At 42.2% G+C, this 18,683-nt stretch overlaps 1 protein-coding gene and 1 long non-coding RNA gene across 2 annotated transcripts; both read left to right on the forward strand.

Annotated features, from left to right (window-relative positions):
- The first annotated feature begins 452 nt into the window (after positions 1-452).
- LOC138187989 (uncharacterized) lies at positions 453-946 on the forward strand. Its single transcript, XR_011175311.1, has 3 exons — positions 453-510; positions 587-644; positions 760-946. It is a non-coding gene; the product is annotated as an uncharacterized LOC138187989 (long non-coding RNA).
- A 9,471-nt stretch (positions 947-10,417) lies between these two features.
- Positions 10,418-17,941, forward strand: LOC138187947 (pancreatic triacylglycerol lipase). The gene is made up of 7 exons (XM_069129251.1): positions 10,418-10,922; positions 12,411-12,682; positions 13,216-13,486; positions 16,071-16,310; positions 16,713-16,946; positions 17,103-17,430; positions 17,596-17,941. Exons 1-7 carry the CDS (start codon positions 10,751-10,753, stop codon positions 17,699-17,701), a joined length of 1,623 nt encoding a protein of 540 aa, XP_068985352.1. The 5' UTR covers positions 10,418-10,750; the 3' UTR covers positions 17,702-17,941.
- The last annotated feature ends 742 nt before the right edge of the window (positions 17,942-18,683 follow it).

An 18,683-nucleotide genomic window follows, 5' to 3' on the forward strand; every position in this document is an offset into this window, starting at 1 on the left:
CGATAGAATTAGAATCCCCTTTCAAAGCATGGAACCCGCAACCAATTCATTCGCTCCTCCACCTAAAATGACAAACATAACGTATAATTTGTCGTTAAAGGTGAACGTTAACCATACATCTATAGCATTAAGCCTATATACGCTTGGTCCACGCAAGAAGCTTATCGCGGATGGCAGTATAATATACGAATACAGTTCCGGATTTATAGATGTATTATACGGTATTGTAGAATCGGGAGAAAACTCGGAGTAATTAAGAGGGTCTATTTGACCGTGGGACATGTACGTGTCAGGTATATAGTGTATTATCGGATTACATGTGTATCGCATGTTCGGGCCAGGTATATCGGAGCCAGGGTATAAAAGGTAGCCGTTAGTAGCGAGTTCAGGGGCTTGAGTTGCCAGCGGAGCGTTAGCGTTGCCAGAGAACTTTCAGCGTTGTCAGGGTTGTCGAAGAGTGTCGTCAACGGTGTCAAGGAGTGTGATCGGCGTGAAAAAGGTTGTAACACGGTACTCTGATAGCACGAAAAATTGTAACAAATTGCGATCTCCTCCTACAACGCGATATTCTTGTAACACGGTTTAGATACAACACGGAACAAATTAACCATTTTATAGGAGGACTTACCGTAGTACGAGGATCGGTCAGATGTTGAACGAATCGCGTGTGGCACATCTGCACGCCGTCGCTTATCAAATACGCGTGTCTTAAAAGACAATCCACCCCGCGTGGTGCTCCATTTATCGTTTCTTCGGTAGATAACGCAACGAGCGAGGAAGCAGTACCGTCTTTCGGTAGTAAAAAAAAAGGTTTGATCGAGGATCCATTGAGGGCGCAAAACCTACTGAAACGTTGCATAAATTGCAATGTGTAGGTTCGATCATTCGAAAGGAGTTAAAGTTCCGTAAAATTGCGACCGGTTAAAAGGACGTTCGGTGGACAACGTTCCTTCAACAGCACCGAGGAAGTAGAATAATCCGCGTGCGACTGGCTCCTGGCCCAGCCCTCCACTTTCTACTGGAATGAAAAAATTACCAATCTACTGACGAAGGATAAAAAAGAGCGGAACATACATGGAAAAATAACTCGATTGTTTGTTTTCTTTTTTCTTTTCTTTTTTTTTTTTTTTAATTTACTGAAATATAAAGTTACGAACAAAGTTCGATTTATCTTATCTCGATTTATCGAGTCCCAGAGTATAAATACGTCTAGAGATTTCTCAAAGAGTAAAAAGTCGATTAGAAACCAAATTCAAGACGGAGAAAAAGAAAAGCATCGAGGTTCGATGGATAATTGACGGGAATTATTATATAGCAACGAGACACTGTCATACGCAAATGTGACGGATCGATGGTGACAAGTGGTGTTCCGAACATGCTGCCCTGTTACAGCACCCCAACATTCTTTTGTTCTCTACGAAATGTCGCGGCTGCTGGTTTTCCTTCGCCATCGAACGGATTTCTACGTCTCATATTACCCTGTCTCGTAGAGGAGTTGCTCCATTATTCTCAGCTTTCTTGGTTCGTCCCAAGACACGCCACTTTCGACCCGTTTGCGTCGTGTTCGGACGAGACGCTTCTCCACGTTGCGTTTTGCGCCTATGTTCGATGAAATGGAAACGTTAAAGTCGCTTGCGCCGATTATACCGTTACCATTCAGTGGTAACACGATGATGACACCGTGCCGCCGAACCAATATGTAGTATCGATCGTGGTTGGATATGTTGGCGAATAGAAGCGTTTGTTCGTACATACGTGAAAATGGTTTCTTGTCTCGTTTGTTCCTTTCGAATGTTAACTCCACCGTGATCATTCACTCCTTGCACCTGGTTTCTGCAAATTACTCGCCGTTTATAGAGTCCTGATACTTAACGGTGTTCGGCTGTCATCATTGCTGGTGATTGATTCGACGACGATCGTAGCAGGATACTATGGCAATTTTCGCGTTGAGTAAGAAAGCCTAACGTCTTATGCGAGTACTTACATACTTTTCGTTGTTTCGCGTATTCTATGATTATTCTTCTATATTGCCATCTTTTTTCCGTCAACATCTTGTCTTCTTGCTCGTGCTTCTTCATTAAACCGGTATTATCGATCACAATGGCAGAGTACCGAAGATACATCGCTATGTACGTTTGATTTGATTTTCACGAAACATCGTCAACTCGACAGTTGTTCGTAAAGCACTTACGTCTCTGAACTTGAAACACTTTGCTTTCGTTTTCGATTACGTCGTACTAAAATCGATTTTCGTACGAAATGTCCGATTTTAAAGAGGATACGCTTACATATGTAAATAACCGTGTACCGTAATAATACGTGCCGCGTTAAGAGGTGCTGCTGTGTTGTTCGAGTCCGCGTTAACCCACGAGTCTCTGCACGTCATGATCTTCTGTTCTCGAAGAACGCTTAATCCTCCTCCATTTTACAGTCACGTTCCTCGCTTTAGCGCCTCATTCCCGGCTACTAGGACGGCAGATACGGAGGTCGCGGACCTCGTAAATTATGCTCGCTTGTCGCACGGACAGAGACGAATAGACACGAGCGTCAACAGGCGAGCATAACGCGAAACCCGTCGATTATATTCCAGCAGGGCAACCTTCTGGTCCCCTGAAAGGCGCCAGCGTTCATCGGCATTAACGTTTGTCGTCGATTTCATACACGCTCGCCGGACACCTGTCCACCCGTGTGCACGCACGTTCCCTCGATTCACCTGTCGTGGCATGTTCGACGTGGTTTTGTTTTTATAGTGCGAGCACACGCACTATCAGGAGAGTATGAAGCCGTATATAGCGGCCAATAAGTCGGAAGAATGACGGACGAGCCCCACCCTGCCGCGAGGTAAATTCAATTTGTCCCGGCTGAAGAAAGATAAATCGCGCAGATGTCAACGGTATTAGGGCGACATGAACTTGTTGGAGGTCAGGCAATCGCGTTTTAATTCCGAGTCGAGCGACGACGCTTGGCACGGTGACTTCCTGGTTGCGCTTGGTAGCGTTTATCAGGCGAATTCGAGGGAAGGTTAGGAGGAAGCGTAACACGGTAATGAGCAGATGGCCAAGTAGGTTGTTCTTGCATACTGGGTCGGGGTAGTAACGCGGCTTTTCTATTTTTTTTTTTTTTTTTTTTTTTTTTGAGAGTTTAGTTTCAAACAACGACGGTTATTACTATCGGTGTTTTAAACAATTTGCAATTGAAAACTTAATAGAGAAGGATAGCGAATTACAAAAGTAGAGAAAATTCAGCGCTGATCGATCGCCAAGAGGAAATCGTTTATCCTTATTTAGTATACGAAAAGCAACGACCGCGTATCTCATGGAACGATCCGATACGAGGATACCTACTCGTCGCTATTATTACTGCGATACTCTAACAAATATTGTATTTTGTATAACGAAACAGGTATCACTACGAACGAATTAACAGACCTTTAACGAAACAATTAAAACAGTGTTATACTTAACGTCGAAACACGTACTCGTATAGATTACAACAGAATCCGTATTCTTATTCTACTTACGATTAGAGAGCACCTTACTCGGAAATAACAAAACCTTAGAAACCCATGGTTCCCTAATACCGTTGACTACTGTGCGAGTTGTCTTGTTTCCCTACCGGGCGAACGCGTTTTATGACGGGTTTTACGTCCTTTTGGCCAATGTCACATCAGGCCGCTTCCTGTGCGGGACACCATTCCTGGCCGACTTTGGCGTCTCTATGATTTCCTGATTCCACGATATTCCAAACAGCGAGAAAAAAAATGGCTCAGCGATTTTCACCACAGTTGTTCGTGTACTAAAGACACGCAGTCTTCGTTCCGTACGAAAACTATTTTATTGCACAGGCATACGTTGTTCCTATTAAAAAATCAAATTTTCCCATTGAAGTCAGATTAAGTTCCATGGTCTAGAATTTTACGTGCTTCAACGATAAAATACGATAACTTTACGAATTGTTGCTCTCACTATTTTTAAATATAATTATCGTATACAATTATTAATATTTTGTTTAATCGTGGATATATGTAAATAACGGAACTATCGTTATCGTTAAATAAATGTAACGTAAATATCGCGACGTTAAGTATAATTGAACACTGCGTATTTGGTTTATGTACGTGTACACAAGGAAATATCGATCGTGGAAAATGATATGTTAATGCGCGTGACCAATCGCGTTGTCAGACGAGTGCCATCGGTTCATGGTTTCCTGGTCGAAGCTTCCGGAAGTCGGTGGAAAAAAAATTCCTGGCCGGATCGAAGTTAAACGAGCCCTCCATCCCCTCTACGCTCATAATCAGGCGGAAGTAAATCACCCTCCGTTGTAGAAACGAAGCTGACTCTCCGTTAACGCGTTCTCTTTTCCTGCCGAGCGCGCAATAATCCTACAAACGCGTTTCAAAAACCGCTCATAGGAAGTGGAAAGACGTTAGAAATTATTTATCGATTTGTTTCGTTTATTTCGCTTAATTTGTTGATATTTTTAAACGAAACGCCGGCTTTTAATTAGAATCAGGAAAATTTGTATAAACGCAGTCAAAGAAACGGGACTTAGGTGAAGATTCGTGTGATCGGCTAAACGCTATCTTTGAATTTTGTACGTTTCACAGGTATTTCGTTAATCTGATGCGTACTTGTACTGTAACTAAGTTTGTAACGATTATGCAAGTTCGAAGATGTGAAAAGATTCGAAGGCTAGTTAGTGTTTTACGTTATAACGAGTCAAACACAAACTTTGGAAGCAGGAACGTATAAATCGAGGACGAGAGGCTGACCGAAAATTGAATGGGACGCCGTCGGAGGACAAGGAAGTCCTTTTATGGGAAAACGAGGACTGTTGGTCCCTAAAGGGCATACGCCTACGCACTTTTACTAGGAAACCATGAGGAAAGGACTGGTTGCGTCTCATCTCGCCGTGGCCCTTTGAGAATCCTGCAAAAGGACTCGATCCGCGACAACTTCCCTCTACGTAAGACAGATACAGACAAATATATGGATAGTAAGAAAGAGAAGAAGATACTTGTATATTCTACAGCCAGGGCCTCGCTACTTTTTCCCGAGCTTTGAGAAGTTCTTAGACGGAAAACCTTGTAAATGACCAATTACAGGTTGCGGTCAATCGTCCCGTAACTTAACGAACCGGCGGTGAACGAGTACGACAACGAGATTTTAAAACACGCGAACGGATACGATAAACGCGTAAAATAGCAGAAACGATCGCCCGAAGAGATAAATTAACGTACCGCGTGTTTGAAAAAAATATGAAATTGAACGATAAAACTTTTTCTCAATTGTTCGAAGCTAAATGGCCGTCGGTGCCGGAATCATCTAATCGTTATTGCATTATCGATTATTATAATCGATCGTTGTATTACCAATTTTACAAGTGAACTACGGCCACCTGCAACAATTCGAAGAATCAACAGAAAGTTCTCATTAATAGAAAGTTAATGTTAATGTAAGAACCGATATAAATTTTAATAAAGTCTCTCTATTTGTCTGCCAGTTAGAAGGGATGCTCGGACAATTATGGCGTTCCATAGCTGGCCGAGGACACCGATGCAAAGGCATGTTCTCCTAGTCAGTGTCACCAGTCGACTTCCCTTTCGTATTCGGACGACAATTTCGATAAAGGGCGCGTACGATGTAACGGTCGTGAAATTAGGCGGAATTATTTAACCCTTTGGGGACGTTTCACAAAGGGCCGAGTTCACAGGATGTTAGAAGACGACGACAAGTCTTTTAGGGACCCTGACCGTGGTCACTGTCACGTGATCTCCACCAAAAGGGCCACAGAGCAATGGCCGTGGTCCAAAACATGGCGCTGCACCAACAACCATAGAAATTCTACGATTTTTTAAGCATTTACGATCAAACGCGTAGACCTCGGACAGTCCAAATTGAATAGAAATTTATATTTTTACAAAAGCTAGTAAAGAAGCAGGATCCAAATAGAAACTTGTTTCGACAGTTAAAAAATAAGAACGATTTACTACGTGTTGGACATTTTCTGTATTTCTACGTGTTACGTGCATCGTACGAGCTTTTTCAGCCCTAAATTTCGCATCAAAATTTGCACTTTTTTTTCATATCGTGATATCGTTCGACGTCGTGTTGTTGTTGTTGTTGTTGTTCGATCGATCGGTTTTGTCGCTGTACGACAACCACTTAAGATATAAATCTTCTACAGTTAGTAATCGATATTAATTACATTGTTTACGCGATCAATAACCATATATATGAATTAATAGTTTGATAGGAAAAAGTTCAATTTACAATTTAGCGATGTTCAGGAGATTCGCTACGACCAAACTCATATTTGTCGCGTTGTGTCGTTACACGTTCAAGGAAGTATGCGTGAAACGCTCTACGCGACACTGAACGGACACGTGTCGGTATTGAGAACAGGGCTTTATGAACACACGGAGGACTCAAAGTGAATTTAAGGGAGTAACTTGCTTACCTACTTCCTGAAGAACGACGATCGATAGTTGAACGGATAACGCAGATGCGCCGAACTTTTGTGCTTTTAATCGAATTACGAATTCTTCTAACTTTATATCTATTATCTTTATTCGTTCTTTCTTCAAATAGCAATTGAAATATCTTTATATCGTTACACGTAGGCGTACTGCTTGCGAGTGAATTAAAAAAATTGTAAACTAGCGTTTCTTAGCTATTAGGTAAAGGTAGGGTGTTAAAAGTATTTGCAGTAGAACAAGGGTACGAGATTTACCAAATTTGACACAAGAATGAAAGAGTATTACGATCAATATCGTTAAATTAATTACAGTATTGTTAAATTCCATAAAATATATTAAGTTTCGTATAAAAATCGAATAAGGGGTAAATTAGCATACGTTTATTAAAGGTTGAACGATCGATTTTTCAATATTTTCTTCCGTGTGCGATCACGCTTCGTTTCCCTATCTTTATAATACCTTTTATTCTTGATCTTTTCCTGGTCTCTATCGCAAGCTTATCTACGAAAAAATGAAAACAATTTTGGTAGAGTTTACGACACGATTTATTACGATGAACGTTCGTCGGCGTATCAGCGGACAATATGTTACAATAAAAATCATAGGTCAAGGCGTTATCTGAAATTTTCCACTCTTTCGATAACGTTCGTTTTTCGAACTCGTCGCGTACGTACAAAAATCGACAGTGTTTGAACAGGGTTCAAATCGAAAGTGTCGATAATATTCTGAGAATTGGGCATACGTTGTCAATTTTCGATTACCTAGGTGCGAAAAGTTATCTCGTCCGATCTAGCGAAACGTTGGTTATTAATTATACGATCGTTTTTCTATACATCCAGATTGTTGGAACAATCGAATAAATTCTAAGAGTGTTTCCAATAAACGTATACGAATATCTGCTCATGGAGCCAAAGAAAATTTACTTTCTAAAACGCTGTGCACTTTCGTTCGTATCCTGCCGGGATATCCTGTTACGAATACTCGCGTAAATGAATGGGGATCCGATAGGGCGATGTAACAGGGTAACAGGGGTTAGAAGGAGCGTTCCAAGGGTCCTGAAGGCCCCTTCGTCTCAGAACCAAGTGTATTCGAACTCTCAGCCATGTTTCCTTCGATCTATACGCCTATACTCGCGTGTTTTCGTTAGCGCACCAAAGATATCCAAATCTGTTTCTGACACGTGTCCGTACACACGCATATTTTACACATTTATTTTATACATTTATATAATATTCGATAAAAAAAAGTGCATGAGATTAGATAGAACGAGGTAATTTAAGAAGTTTATTTTTGTAGTAGGAAATGATATAACAAGAGCATAGTCGTGTTTATCCATTAAATAAGAAACAATGAGCGTTTGTCAATTTCATTTGATATCTTATCGCGCATAGTTTGGCTTAAACTCGGCGGAAACCGTACGTAGCACGGTCTCTATCTAACCACGCTAAAATAAAAGAAACCCGATAAAAACCCAGGAAGCAAAAAATGGAAGGTAAAAAAGACATTATGTGATTCATAAATCGCAAAAAAGCAATGAGAAACACCGTGCAACTCCTTTTAACGCGACCTTCTCTACGTCTAACAACCTGAATCATCCGTTTCGAACGCCGTTATCCCCCGTCCTTCGTCCCTCGCGAAAGCGCCCCTATAGAAAACGTAGTAGTTCAAATTTTCTGACAACCCCGACAGAAGTGTCATTCACAGGTTTCAGCGCGATCACGATGCAACCCTCGTACGATTCGCTTACCAAGCTCTCATGAACGTACAGAAAGTTCGCCGCGATACTTAGGGTGGTTTCGCAACATCCCTCGAGCAAATACGAGAAACATCTGTGGGGTGTCGAGTTTTAGGAACGTATAAGAGCGTAGAAGGTTGCTGTTTTTACACAGGGGTTGCACAATGGGGGATGTTAGACGCATTGGTTTCAACTTACCAGGGGCAATTGCTTAAAAGGAACCCCTATCGATCCATGACGTTCCTCCAGCCACGTGTTTATCGATCGCTCGCCACGTTCATTCACTGGTTTCCCTAGAAGCCTTTTCAATGGTTCCCGATGGTATTCTCGCATCGTGGTAGAGAGAATTTTTGTCCCGCAGCTGTTCGACCACGTTTCACCGTATCTATCGTTCGACTTATCGACTCTCAGGTGGCTCGTTGCAGTTTCCGGATAAAGTATTCGGACTGCAGAATCTTTTATACGGGCGTGTTTTTTCGCTGATATTCTAGCGTAATCTTTCGCGACGAGAGCATCTTTTGAAGCAGTTCCGACATCACGAAGCTGCACAAGCCGTCGAATCAACGCAAATTGCTAGATTCGCCTGACCGCCTTTCATCGGTCTTAATTAGCCGCAAAATAGGAAGAGGGGGGGAGGCGATTCAGCGGACTGCGTGTTGTTCCACAACATCTCAGCGAAGAAAGAGTCGTTTGTTTACAATCCATAAACCAGCCAAACTGTCACGTACGTCTGGAAGTCTATGTAAAACTTTCCGGACGACGACGAACTTAAATCCTTATTTATTCCCATCAAGAGTATCGAATAAAAATAACGAATAAATTATTGACGCTAATTATTTTCTCCTCGTAATTTACGAAATACGTTAATGTACATGCACGTACAAATATGTACGCGTTAAATCGTAATCTTGGACAGTTTTGCTAAAATGTTGCGCAAAACTTCAAATTCCTGGAAACACGTTCACGAGCCACGAACAATAAAGCGACCCCCTTGCAACGGATTAAGAGAGTAGAGTGGCTTGTCCGGTTCCGCGAGGAAGCTCCCTTGCGTTCTGTCCAAGACTTTGTCATCGAGCTAACCGAGGAGAGCAGATCAGCGAGACATCGAGAGAGAGAGAGAGAGAGAGAGAGAGAGAGAGAGAGAGAGAGAGAGAGTGGGGCGCGATAAAGCGGAGCTGTACACATTTTTCAGTGATTAGTGCGCGTTGCTTGCTCGAACGCCGAACTCGTCTTCGTTCCTCCGTTATACGAGTCGATTGTCCGTGACTTTGAACCCACGAACGGACCAGTTAGTTGCTCTCGACGTTGAACTAAATTCTTAAACGATTCTTAATCGAGAATTCCTTGCGCTGATTTCCACATTGTGATTTCTCAAGGTAAGAGGAAGTATTTACTGCTTCTAAAGTAAAGATTCATTTCCTTTAGATATTTGAACTATCGCAATATCCGATTTTAATTTTGTTCGTATTTGTGACGTCGACTTATCTTCCATGGAATAGCGATATTACGCTATTATCGTTATTATTACGTTATTAAAAGTATTACTATACCATTATTAATCTATGACGTATTCCGTGAATACACATTACAGTTTCGCAAAAGATACGATTTGAGAAATAAACGATAAACGTTTCATACCGGGAAAAGGCGAACGTTCCTGTTTCTAAGGATCGAAGTTGTTACACAGCGGTGATATTTATTTATCCATGGTTGCCGAAATAACAAGTTGGCAACAGTTTTCAGAGATCGTCGTCGACATTTTCCAAGAAATCGGCAATACTGCATGTACGATACAGAAGATCGGTACTGGAAAAAATCAGTGACGTTGATGAACTCGATTGGAGCGAGTTTGCCTAAGAAGATCAAGGTCACGTTTGATTAGAACAAGATTGATTAATACAAGAACAATTTGTATCGAGAGACTTCGATATCAACGCGCTGGAAATTTTACTTTTGTAATAAATTATCGTTTCCGGCCGACGGCCACCTATCGCCATTTTGCGTCAATCGATTTTTCATCGAATACCATCGCTGGCACGCAATTCTATATACAGTCGATACATATAATACATGTAACAAACAATTGTACGTATCAGCTGGGAAGATCGGATACGCCGGAACAGGAGTTGCTTAGTTCTAGAAGAGAGACTTTGTTCAGTGACAAAATTTTAATTCCCTTTGGTTTTCGGGAACTTAAAGGATCGTGTTTAGAATTTCGCCAACTTCGCTTCGTTCGTTTCGAGTTTGATGCGAGGATTTACGAATTTTTAGATTTGCGCAGTGTAATTCGACGATCTTTCTCAAGTAGAATCGAAATAAGATCGCGAGACATTGGAATCGCTGTAAATATCTGGTAACATGAAGAAAGAAGAGGAAGAATATGTTTCGGAAAATGTTTGGTGACTGTGCGACAAAGTGTTGCGACTCGAACTCGCATTAAGCATCGATCGATAAGTAAAGTTGCTCGTAGATAGGCAGTGATTTAAATTGTGTGCTCGAGTTTATTGTTATGTAGAGTTGCGTGACTATACAAAATGTCGTTTGTGAACGGGACGATGATGCTACTCGCGTACACCGCGAACATGATCGCCACGTTGCCTGAAAAAGTGGGTTCCGAGCTTGGTGAGAATACTATCGACAACACGAACGTAACCACGACCACGTTATCACCGGAAGAACGAGAAAACCAATTTGATTTCGACGATCGTGAGTACATTGGAATTTTTCTTTATTAACGTCGAATTTTTTTATTATTTTGAAAAAAGGGATAGTGTCAGTTTGCGAAATCTCGACGATAATGAGCTCATCTCTAAAAACGGTAAATAATTCTCGCGGAGATGAAACTCGTCGGAATTATCATCCCTCGCATTAATATGTCTCGTCACGTGATTTGTCTGGATCTTTTACGTCAGTAGATATCCAGAACGCGATATAATTACTCATAGCAGACGTAAACTTGCAACAAAATAACAATCTAAATCGACGTCTTGATCTGTTAACTTTCCCAATCGCTTTCTATTTTTATCGTTTCCTCTGAAATTATTGCCAATTTCTGTTCGTTTAGTCTGCCTTGGCAATTATCTTTCTACCATGTAGCTAATTTTCTAGAACATCGACATACGCGTGAAATTCGTCTTTTAACTCGTCTTTGCTAACTTTACTAATATCGTTTTAACATTGCTTTAATATCGAAACTTTAAAAGGGCCAAGTACGAAGAAAGTTGTTCGAAGAATGACAAAAATTAGGATTCTGTGATTCGCTGATTCGTGAAATGGACTTTTTAGACGACCTGATAAAATAATTTCAGGTAAACGAGGAAATCTTCCAATTTCGCGCAAATCGATAAAAACACGAGAGACTTTGTCGTGGCAGCACGGTATCGTTATCGATGCGAGAGAATTTATAGTAGGAACAACAATTATCTAAAAATATCAATCGTCACTGGGAATCGATACAAGTTACCGGATATCCTAATAAAAATATTCCAACGTAATCGAACATACTTTCGATCGAAAGTGACGTGCCTATTGTCGTAATCGTATGCGCTGTGCACACTGTATACGTATGTACACACGCTAATCGTTAATCCAGTTCGAAGACAAAACAGTGGCGAAGCCTTCGAGGAACTGATAGCGCGCACAGATAACGAGTTAACACTCGGAGATAACCTTTGACAATGTTGCTAAAACATTGATCTATTGTAAATAACGTCATTACTCTTGTCTTGGATGGACAGATATTTAAAATAGTCACGGCCATGTTTCTAGTAGATAAAGGAATGGGAAATTTGGCTTTTCGATCTTTGACAAGGATCAATTTCAAACTTGATGGATCGTTCGACTTTCCATAAATTTCGTACGATTTCGTCCGATATTTGATCGTTACCGACGTTAAATGTCAATGTTCCGTACACGCACGTGCAAATACTTACGTGTTATCTTCGCTGCGATCCTTTAATTTCAATACTCCAATTTTACTCTAATTTTAGCGGCAAAAAAGATTTCGTAGCGTCTTAAGAAAGCGTTAGAGATGAAATTGAGAAGAAAAGTCACGCGTACCAAACAACGATTTCTTCGTGCTTTGCTTTTTTTTTTATTATTATTAAGAACTTATATATATATACTTGTTAACATTAAAGAATCGACGCGTTTCGGAGGCTTTTCCTTGTATCCGTTTCCTTTGTTTCTCGATAGAATGGTACATGTGGCGATGTTTCGATCCGTACGGTTGCTTCTACATCGGTTCGCCATGGTCCGGAGAGAACAGACCAGTCTCCACGTTTCCGGCTCGCCCGGACAGCATAAATCCACGTTACATGCTTTACACTCGAGATAATAAGGCACAACCACGCGAGCTCAAAATCGATAAGTACGAAACTATTCGCGGAGCGCCCCTTAAAAACGATAGAAATCTTTATTTGATCGTTCACGGCTTTCTCGACAACGGCGACAAAACATGGGTTTTGGTAAGTACTTGATCAAATAGGTTTTCCACGTTCCAAGTTCTAGCGAGTCTATCGGTATCTCCATGTATTTGCTGTACAAACGAACAATCCAAATTTTTCAGTTTGAAACTCGAAGTTTATTCGAAAAGATAATATCGTATGTTGTTCGATCGAAGCATTCGCCGTTGCTTTCTATGGCTTTAAGCCATTCATCGGGCAACCGACGATTTCCATCGCGAAAAAATGCCGCGTCTTCAAACGAGATTCAATCGTCGAATCGTTTTAGCATCTCGTCCACTGAATCGCAACCGGGTTTTCATCCCGAAAGAGAAACGCGCAGCGAACGAGCTGGCTGCTAGAGGACGTCCGAACCGAGACTCGTCGCGATGTCTTTCGTCGCGGAAACGATCTAGAGACCCGGCGTCGTCACGCAGCAATTTCGCGGAACGTCCTTCTTTGTCGGTGCCCTGACTCGCTGTACTTTCTTTAAAAACGTACATTCAGCCTCGCTGATAGATCAGCGTTGTTCGCTCGTACGACTAATTTTTCTACAGAGAACGATGGAGGAATTATTAACGAAGGAAGACAGCAACGTGGTGATCGTGAATTGGATCGGTGGAGCGGGTCCACCATACACGCAAGCTGTGGCCAACACAAGATTGGTAGGTGCGATGACGGCTCGTTTGGCTTATCAGTTGATCGAAGTAGGACGAGTGGATTCCACGAGGATACACTGCATAGGGCACAGTCTTGGTGCGCATACTTGCGGCTATATCGGATATACTTTGAGGCAGACGTACGATCATAAACTTGGAAGGATCACTGGTAAGTCGAAAAGTTGTAATCGTTAGACCGCCGATTCTTACCTATTTTCTATGCGAATGACGAAGAGCCGACTAATCTTGCCGAAATTTGCATCTTGGCGAAATAATCTCGCCTAATACTTTCAGAAAACAAACGGTTATTTAACTGGTAAAATGAACTGGAAACGTAACTGGTAAATTTCTCTCTCTCTCTCTCTCTCTCTCTCTCTCTCTCTCCCTCCCTCTCTCGTCACATTGTCTTCGCTGATAACTACACAGGTGCAGTTGATGCGACGTTGTGTACGTGAAAGCTATCGAGGTAGCATAAAAGGCACATATCGCTGAACTGCGCGGAATCGAACGCGTTTGTCCGTCTCACACGATGTCTCGTTTTTACGCGATTTCCACGCTTGTTCCGGTACGCTACGATCAATCGAGTGGAATAAAATTAGCCCCACCAACGGTGAGGAACGAACGGAGACGTACGAAGATAGCCGATCGAATCAGAAACGATCAGGGTAACAGTGGAAGGAAGAGAAGAACGACCGAAAACCTTGGCTCACGGCCATTTTGTCCCTCACGAGCAAAATATATCCGTCTATTTCGCATCAAACATCGCGCGAATCGATCGATCGGAAACCTAATGATCGGTTCTATAAATTAAAAAGCAACACGCGCTAATTACAGTGGCGAACGAAGGTACTCGTACAGCTAAAACGGATAGCTGCAACTTGCACGCGAACAACTAAATACGATGTAAGAAAACGATATAATAGAATGTAAAGTTAGTACGTGGCGGCGAATTAACGTAACGTAATGAACGTAAACGGAATGTAGATGAACGTAAAGTCGAAGAAACTCAAGCCCTCTCACTTCGTGAACCGATAAATCCGCCCGAAACATTCCGAATCCTACTCGAACTGTCCAATAAAGCGACCCTATCAACCGACACAGCCCTTAACAGGTGCACGAACAACCATCCCCTAACAGCCATCGTCATACCCCCGGTCCATCGCCATAACCGATCCTCCAATGAACGGAATCAAACCTGTCCGTTCCACGAGAATCTTTTCCTATTTCCGATCGATCCACCCCTTTCTCAACCCCTTTTCAAAGCCGGTAACGGAGAAGGGGTTCGTTCGATCGGATTCACCCAGACCACTGTCACGCAAGCTATCGATCCCATCGGGAATTACCAGGACACCATGAACCAACGAGAGCTACGCTTTGGTGAACGGGCAAACCACAGGACGAAAACGAGTCGAGGGTGAAACAGGATCCTCCCGTAGGCTTGGCCTCTGATGAACGGGATGGAATCGCGAGGCGGTAGGGTGAATCGTTTCTCGACGGTTGGAAGTTTCAGACGGATGCTTGTTGACGAGGGGCTCTGATGAAAACAGGGTATTGGCGGTCGAAGACACGCCCGAAGACAAGATTTAGTAAACAGAGGGAACAAGGGAGCACGTAGGGATAAGAAGTGGCGTTGCTCGGAGAAGGTGACTCGAAGGGGTGAGTTTGGAAAGGGGATGACGAGGATTCGGGATGCTTCGGAGGTTTCTGTCGGGACATTGAACGGTTTATCAACAACGAAATACGAAGGACCTTGCATGTACATGATAACATGATAATTGTGGTTTAAATACATCTTGTTTAAAGGGGTGAATCGAGAAGGGTTGAAGAGGCGGACAAGGATGTCCGTGACTCGGGTGATTTCTATTGGAACAACTTTTAAATAGTTTAGTAATCGTAAGATACGAAAGAGTTTATAGGTACGTAGTAATCGTGGTTTAAATAGATGTAATTGAAGCGAGGGTGAGTTTGGAAATGGCGATAAGGATTCGGCAAGATGTTTTAATGCTAATACGCGAAAGAGTATATAAATAATCATTTTTCAATGGAACGAATTAAAATGCAAAATAAAATTCAAATAAAATTAAATACACGATGTTTCGTAAAAATTGCACGCTGTTAAAGTTCTATTGTACGAGAAAATATTTGATACGTAACCTAGCGGTAGAAAATTAGTATGCAGCCAGCACGGTAAGTAGCCATCTTAAACGTACAATAACACAACACGTAGGAATACTACTTTCGTGAGCAACTGTACGTTATTGGCTATATACCACGTTCATTAGCCTCGGAAAACATAAGCGTCGCGTAATAGTTACGTGCATCGTCGTAACGTAGCGAACAACGTTGCGCAACAGCGGAAACGATTGCCCGGTCTGACGAGATAATAAATCGAAAGGTTAAGCGATAGAAGAAGAATTATCGACGATTACCATTAAACTATAAAACTTTTCCTGATTTACCAGAATATTCGTAAAATAATCAAGTCGGTGAAAATGGGAATCGATCGTCGGGAAAACCCTGCTTCTGTTAGAACTCGTAGCAACTTGACGAAATTCCGCAGAATATGCTGAAAATTCCGCGGAATTCTCCATCGTTTTAAGCATTTTCTACGACCGATGGGAAACTGTTTGCACGGCGAGGGTATACGCAATACACGTAGAACGCGACGGAAACGGGCAAAGCGACGAAAGCGTGTACGGTTGCAGCAACGATCAACGAAGCTTCTCACGTCCGTTTGGTTTCTCTGTTCCAAGGCCTCGATCCTGCCGAACCGCATTTCAGCAACACGTCGACGATGGTTCGGCTCGATCCGACCGATGCCACCTTCGTCACAGCTATTCACACCGATTGCAATCCTTTTATCAGCGGCGGCCTCGGCATCACTCAACCTGTCGCGCATATCGATTTCTATCCGAACGGTGGTCGCAATCAACCTGGTTGCAACGAGGGTGTTCTCAATTTTATCACCTTGGAACATGGCAGCTTCTTCCGTGGTAAGCTAGCTTCTCTCGCTTTCTCCATCTCGACCGTCCACGATAGTATCTTTCGATCGTAAATATAATTCGAATTAGCCTGTTAACGTTAGTTGATGGATATAGTCTGGTACGAACCTGATTCGAATTGTCGTATCTATCAAGCTACCTAATGAATTCTACTAAATAGAAATAAAAGATAAATATTGTATTACGTTCCGATACGTGTTACGATAGCTACACGAAAGAACGGTATTAAACTAGTACAGGATGTCTGTTACCAGCTCGTGACTAAACAGTCGAATGGTAGAACCTTCAGGTTATTTGGATAGCGAGGTTCGGATACCGCCGTTGCGAGAGGCTCGAGTGTAAACTTCTTCCGAGAAGGATAAATAGGTAAATAGATGAAACCGTGGATTTCAGGGATAAAGAGATTCGTCGGCTGCAATCACATCCGCAGTTACGAATATTTCATAGAGAGTATCAACACGAACTGTTCGTTTCTGACGGTTCCTTGCCCCTCTTGGGACAAGTTTCTAGAAGGCAGTTGCTTCGACTGCGTGAATCAGTACTGTCCCAAGTTTGGATTAGACGCTCAACCCGGAAACTATCACGCATCCGTCTACTCGATGACTGGATCCTCCAAACCGTTTTGCAGTTAGTATATTTCTTTCATATACGGCGTCGTGTATACGAATTGTACGACGTACAACGACGTACGTACGATATAACTTTCATTATTGTTGGCTCGTTATTCGAACAAACGAAATGAACGGTCGTCCGAGAATCGTTAAGAGGCGAATAAACTTGCAGGAGGTCATTACAAAGTCGTCATCAACGTCTCGAAGACGAACGAGAGTCTGGACCACGGTGGCGAAGTTGGAACTTTCGCGCTTAAAGTAATCGGACAAAATGGAAAAAAGTCAGGGAGAATGCCGCTCAGTTCTCAATCGACGTACTACGAACCAGGTAGCACTCACACTGTGGTACTGCTTGGTGACGTGGTTGGCAAACTGGAATCAGTGGAAATTTCGTGGGAGTACCGAGTCTCTGTTTTCAATCCGCTCACGTGGAGGCTTCTGCACACGCCTCGCGTCTATATCGACTCGTTGAGCGTCGAGAGTTTGGAGGCCGCTCACAGGTACGTATCGCGTTATAACGATGGCTTCGAGTACGTCGCAGGTATACCGTCGCTCGTAAGCCACATTTACGTCGATTTTTACTAACGACGTCCGATCGTTATCAAGGATATCCGCGTGCAACTTTGATATCTATAGTTGCGAGATCTTCTTTCTGTTTAATCTAGCATTACCGTGTGCCCTGACGAATCGAAAGCTCTGCTCGCCAAGCAACCAAAGATCTTGACGACCAAGAATTGTCAAATAGCTCGGCTGAACGTGGTTTCAACCTAGGGACATCTTTCAAACGACAAACATCTTTAAATCGATCGTCGATACAATTTGCTTCTTATTGCGAATTTAGCTTCCGAGAGACTCGTGGTAACTCTGGCTGTCAACATTTCACTTTTCACTCACTACCGTATGAAATTAATCGTTGACGTTATAACGTTATAAGTGGACCGTTCTTACCATATACTCGTTGCTTATTGTACGACTTATTTTTTAAGAAATAAACATACTTTTTTCTAATAATTCCTAGCGTACCTTTGTAACGATGTTTTTCAAATGTAACATTTCAGAAGAAGAAGCTATCTATACGTCAAGACGAATGTAAATAAAAGTAGCATTTGATATTCTAAACCTTCCAGCGAACCGTAATTCAAACTCAAAGGAACATAATTTTTCCAAATAGCAGCAAAGGATATAAATATCTTACTTTTTACTCTTTTAATGGGAACGTAGTTATCAGAACTACTCGATAAAATCATTTATCGATAATCGATTAGTCGCGTAATCAGCGATCGACGGTCTAACGATTTGTACGTGACCATTTGGCGCATCGACCCGAGTTTCTCTTTTCGATCTTTATCTCGCCTCAAAGTTTGACGCGACGCGAGTAAACTTTGTAGTAAATCAATCGGACGCTGCTGTTCTCTGGCCACGCGAATCCTTCTGAAAGTTATCGCCTAACGACATTCGATTAACGAGCAATCGCCTAACGACATTCGATTAACGAGCAATCGCCAATTACCGAGAAAGTTGTAAAGTTGTCAGAAATGAAAATGTCAACAACGGTTGAAATTGTCAACAACGTTCCCTTTGTCATTCTTGACGTTTCTTCGTCACCCGACGAGTTTTCTTTCCCTACATCCCGTTATCCCACTTCGATATAATTCCGTACAGTTCTATCAGCTCTACGAGGAATCGTAGCGCAGGAGAAATCACAGAGGACCCCGTTCGTGAAACTAGAAAATTTATGAAGAACGGTAGGCGT

This window comes from Bombus flavifrons, chromosome 16, assembly GCF_040668555.2.
Source record: "Bombus flavifrons isolate JBK064 chromosome 16, iyBomFlav1_principal, whole genome shotgun sequence".
Taxonomy (NCBI): domain Eukaryota; kingdom Metazoa; phylum Arthropoda; class Insecta; order Hymenoptera; family Apidae; genus Bombus; species Bombus flavifrons.

What these genes read in the sequence shown, in the direction of transcription:
- LOC138187947 (XM_069129251.1), top strand. Translation starts at nt 10,751, where the DNA reads ATGTCGTTTGTGAACGGGACGATGATGCTACTCGCGTACACCGCGAAC. An exon ending in TAAACTTGGAAGGATCACTG is followed by an intron (nt 13,487 to 16,070) that starts GTAAGTCGAAAA and finishes CTCTGTTCCAAG; the next exon opens with GCCTCGATCCTGCCGAACCG. An exon ending in ATCCTCCAAACCGTTTTGCA is followed by an intron (nt 16,947 to 17,102) that starts GTTAGTATATTT and finishes ATAAACTTGCAG; the next exon opens with GAGGTCATTACAAAGTCGTC.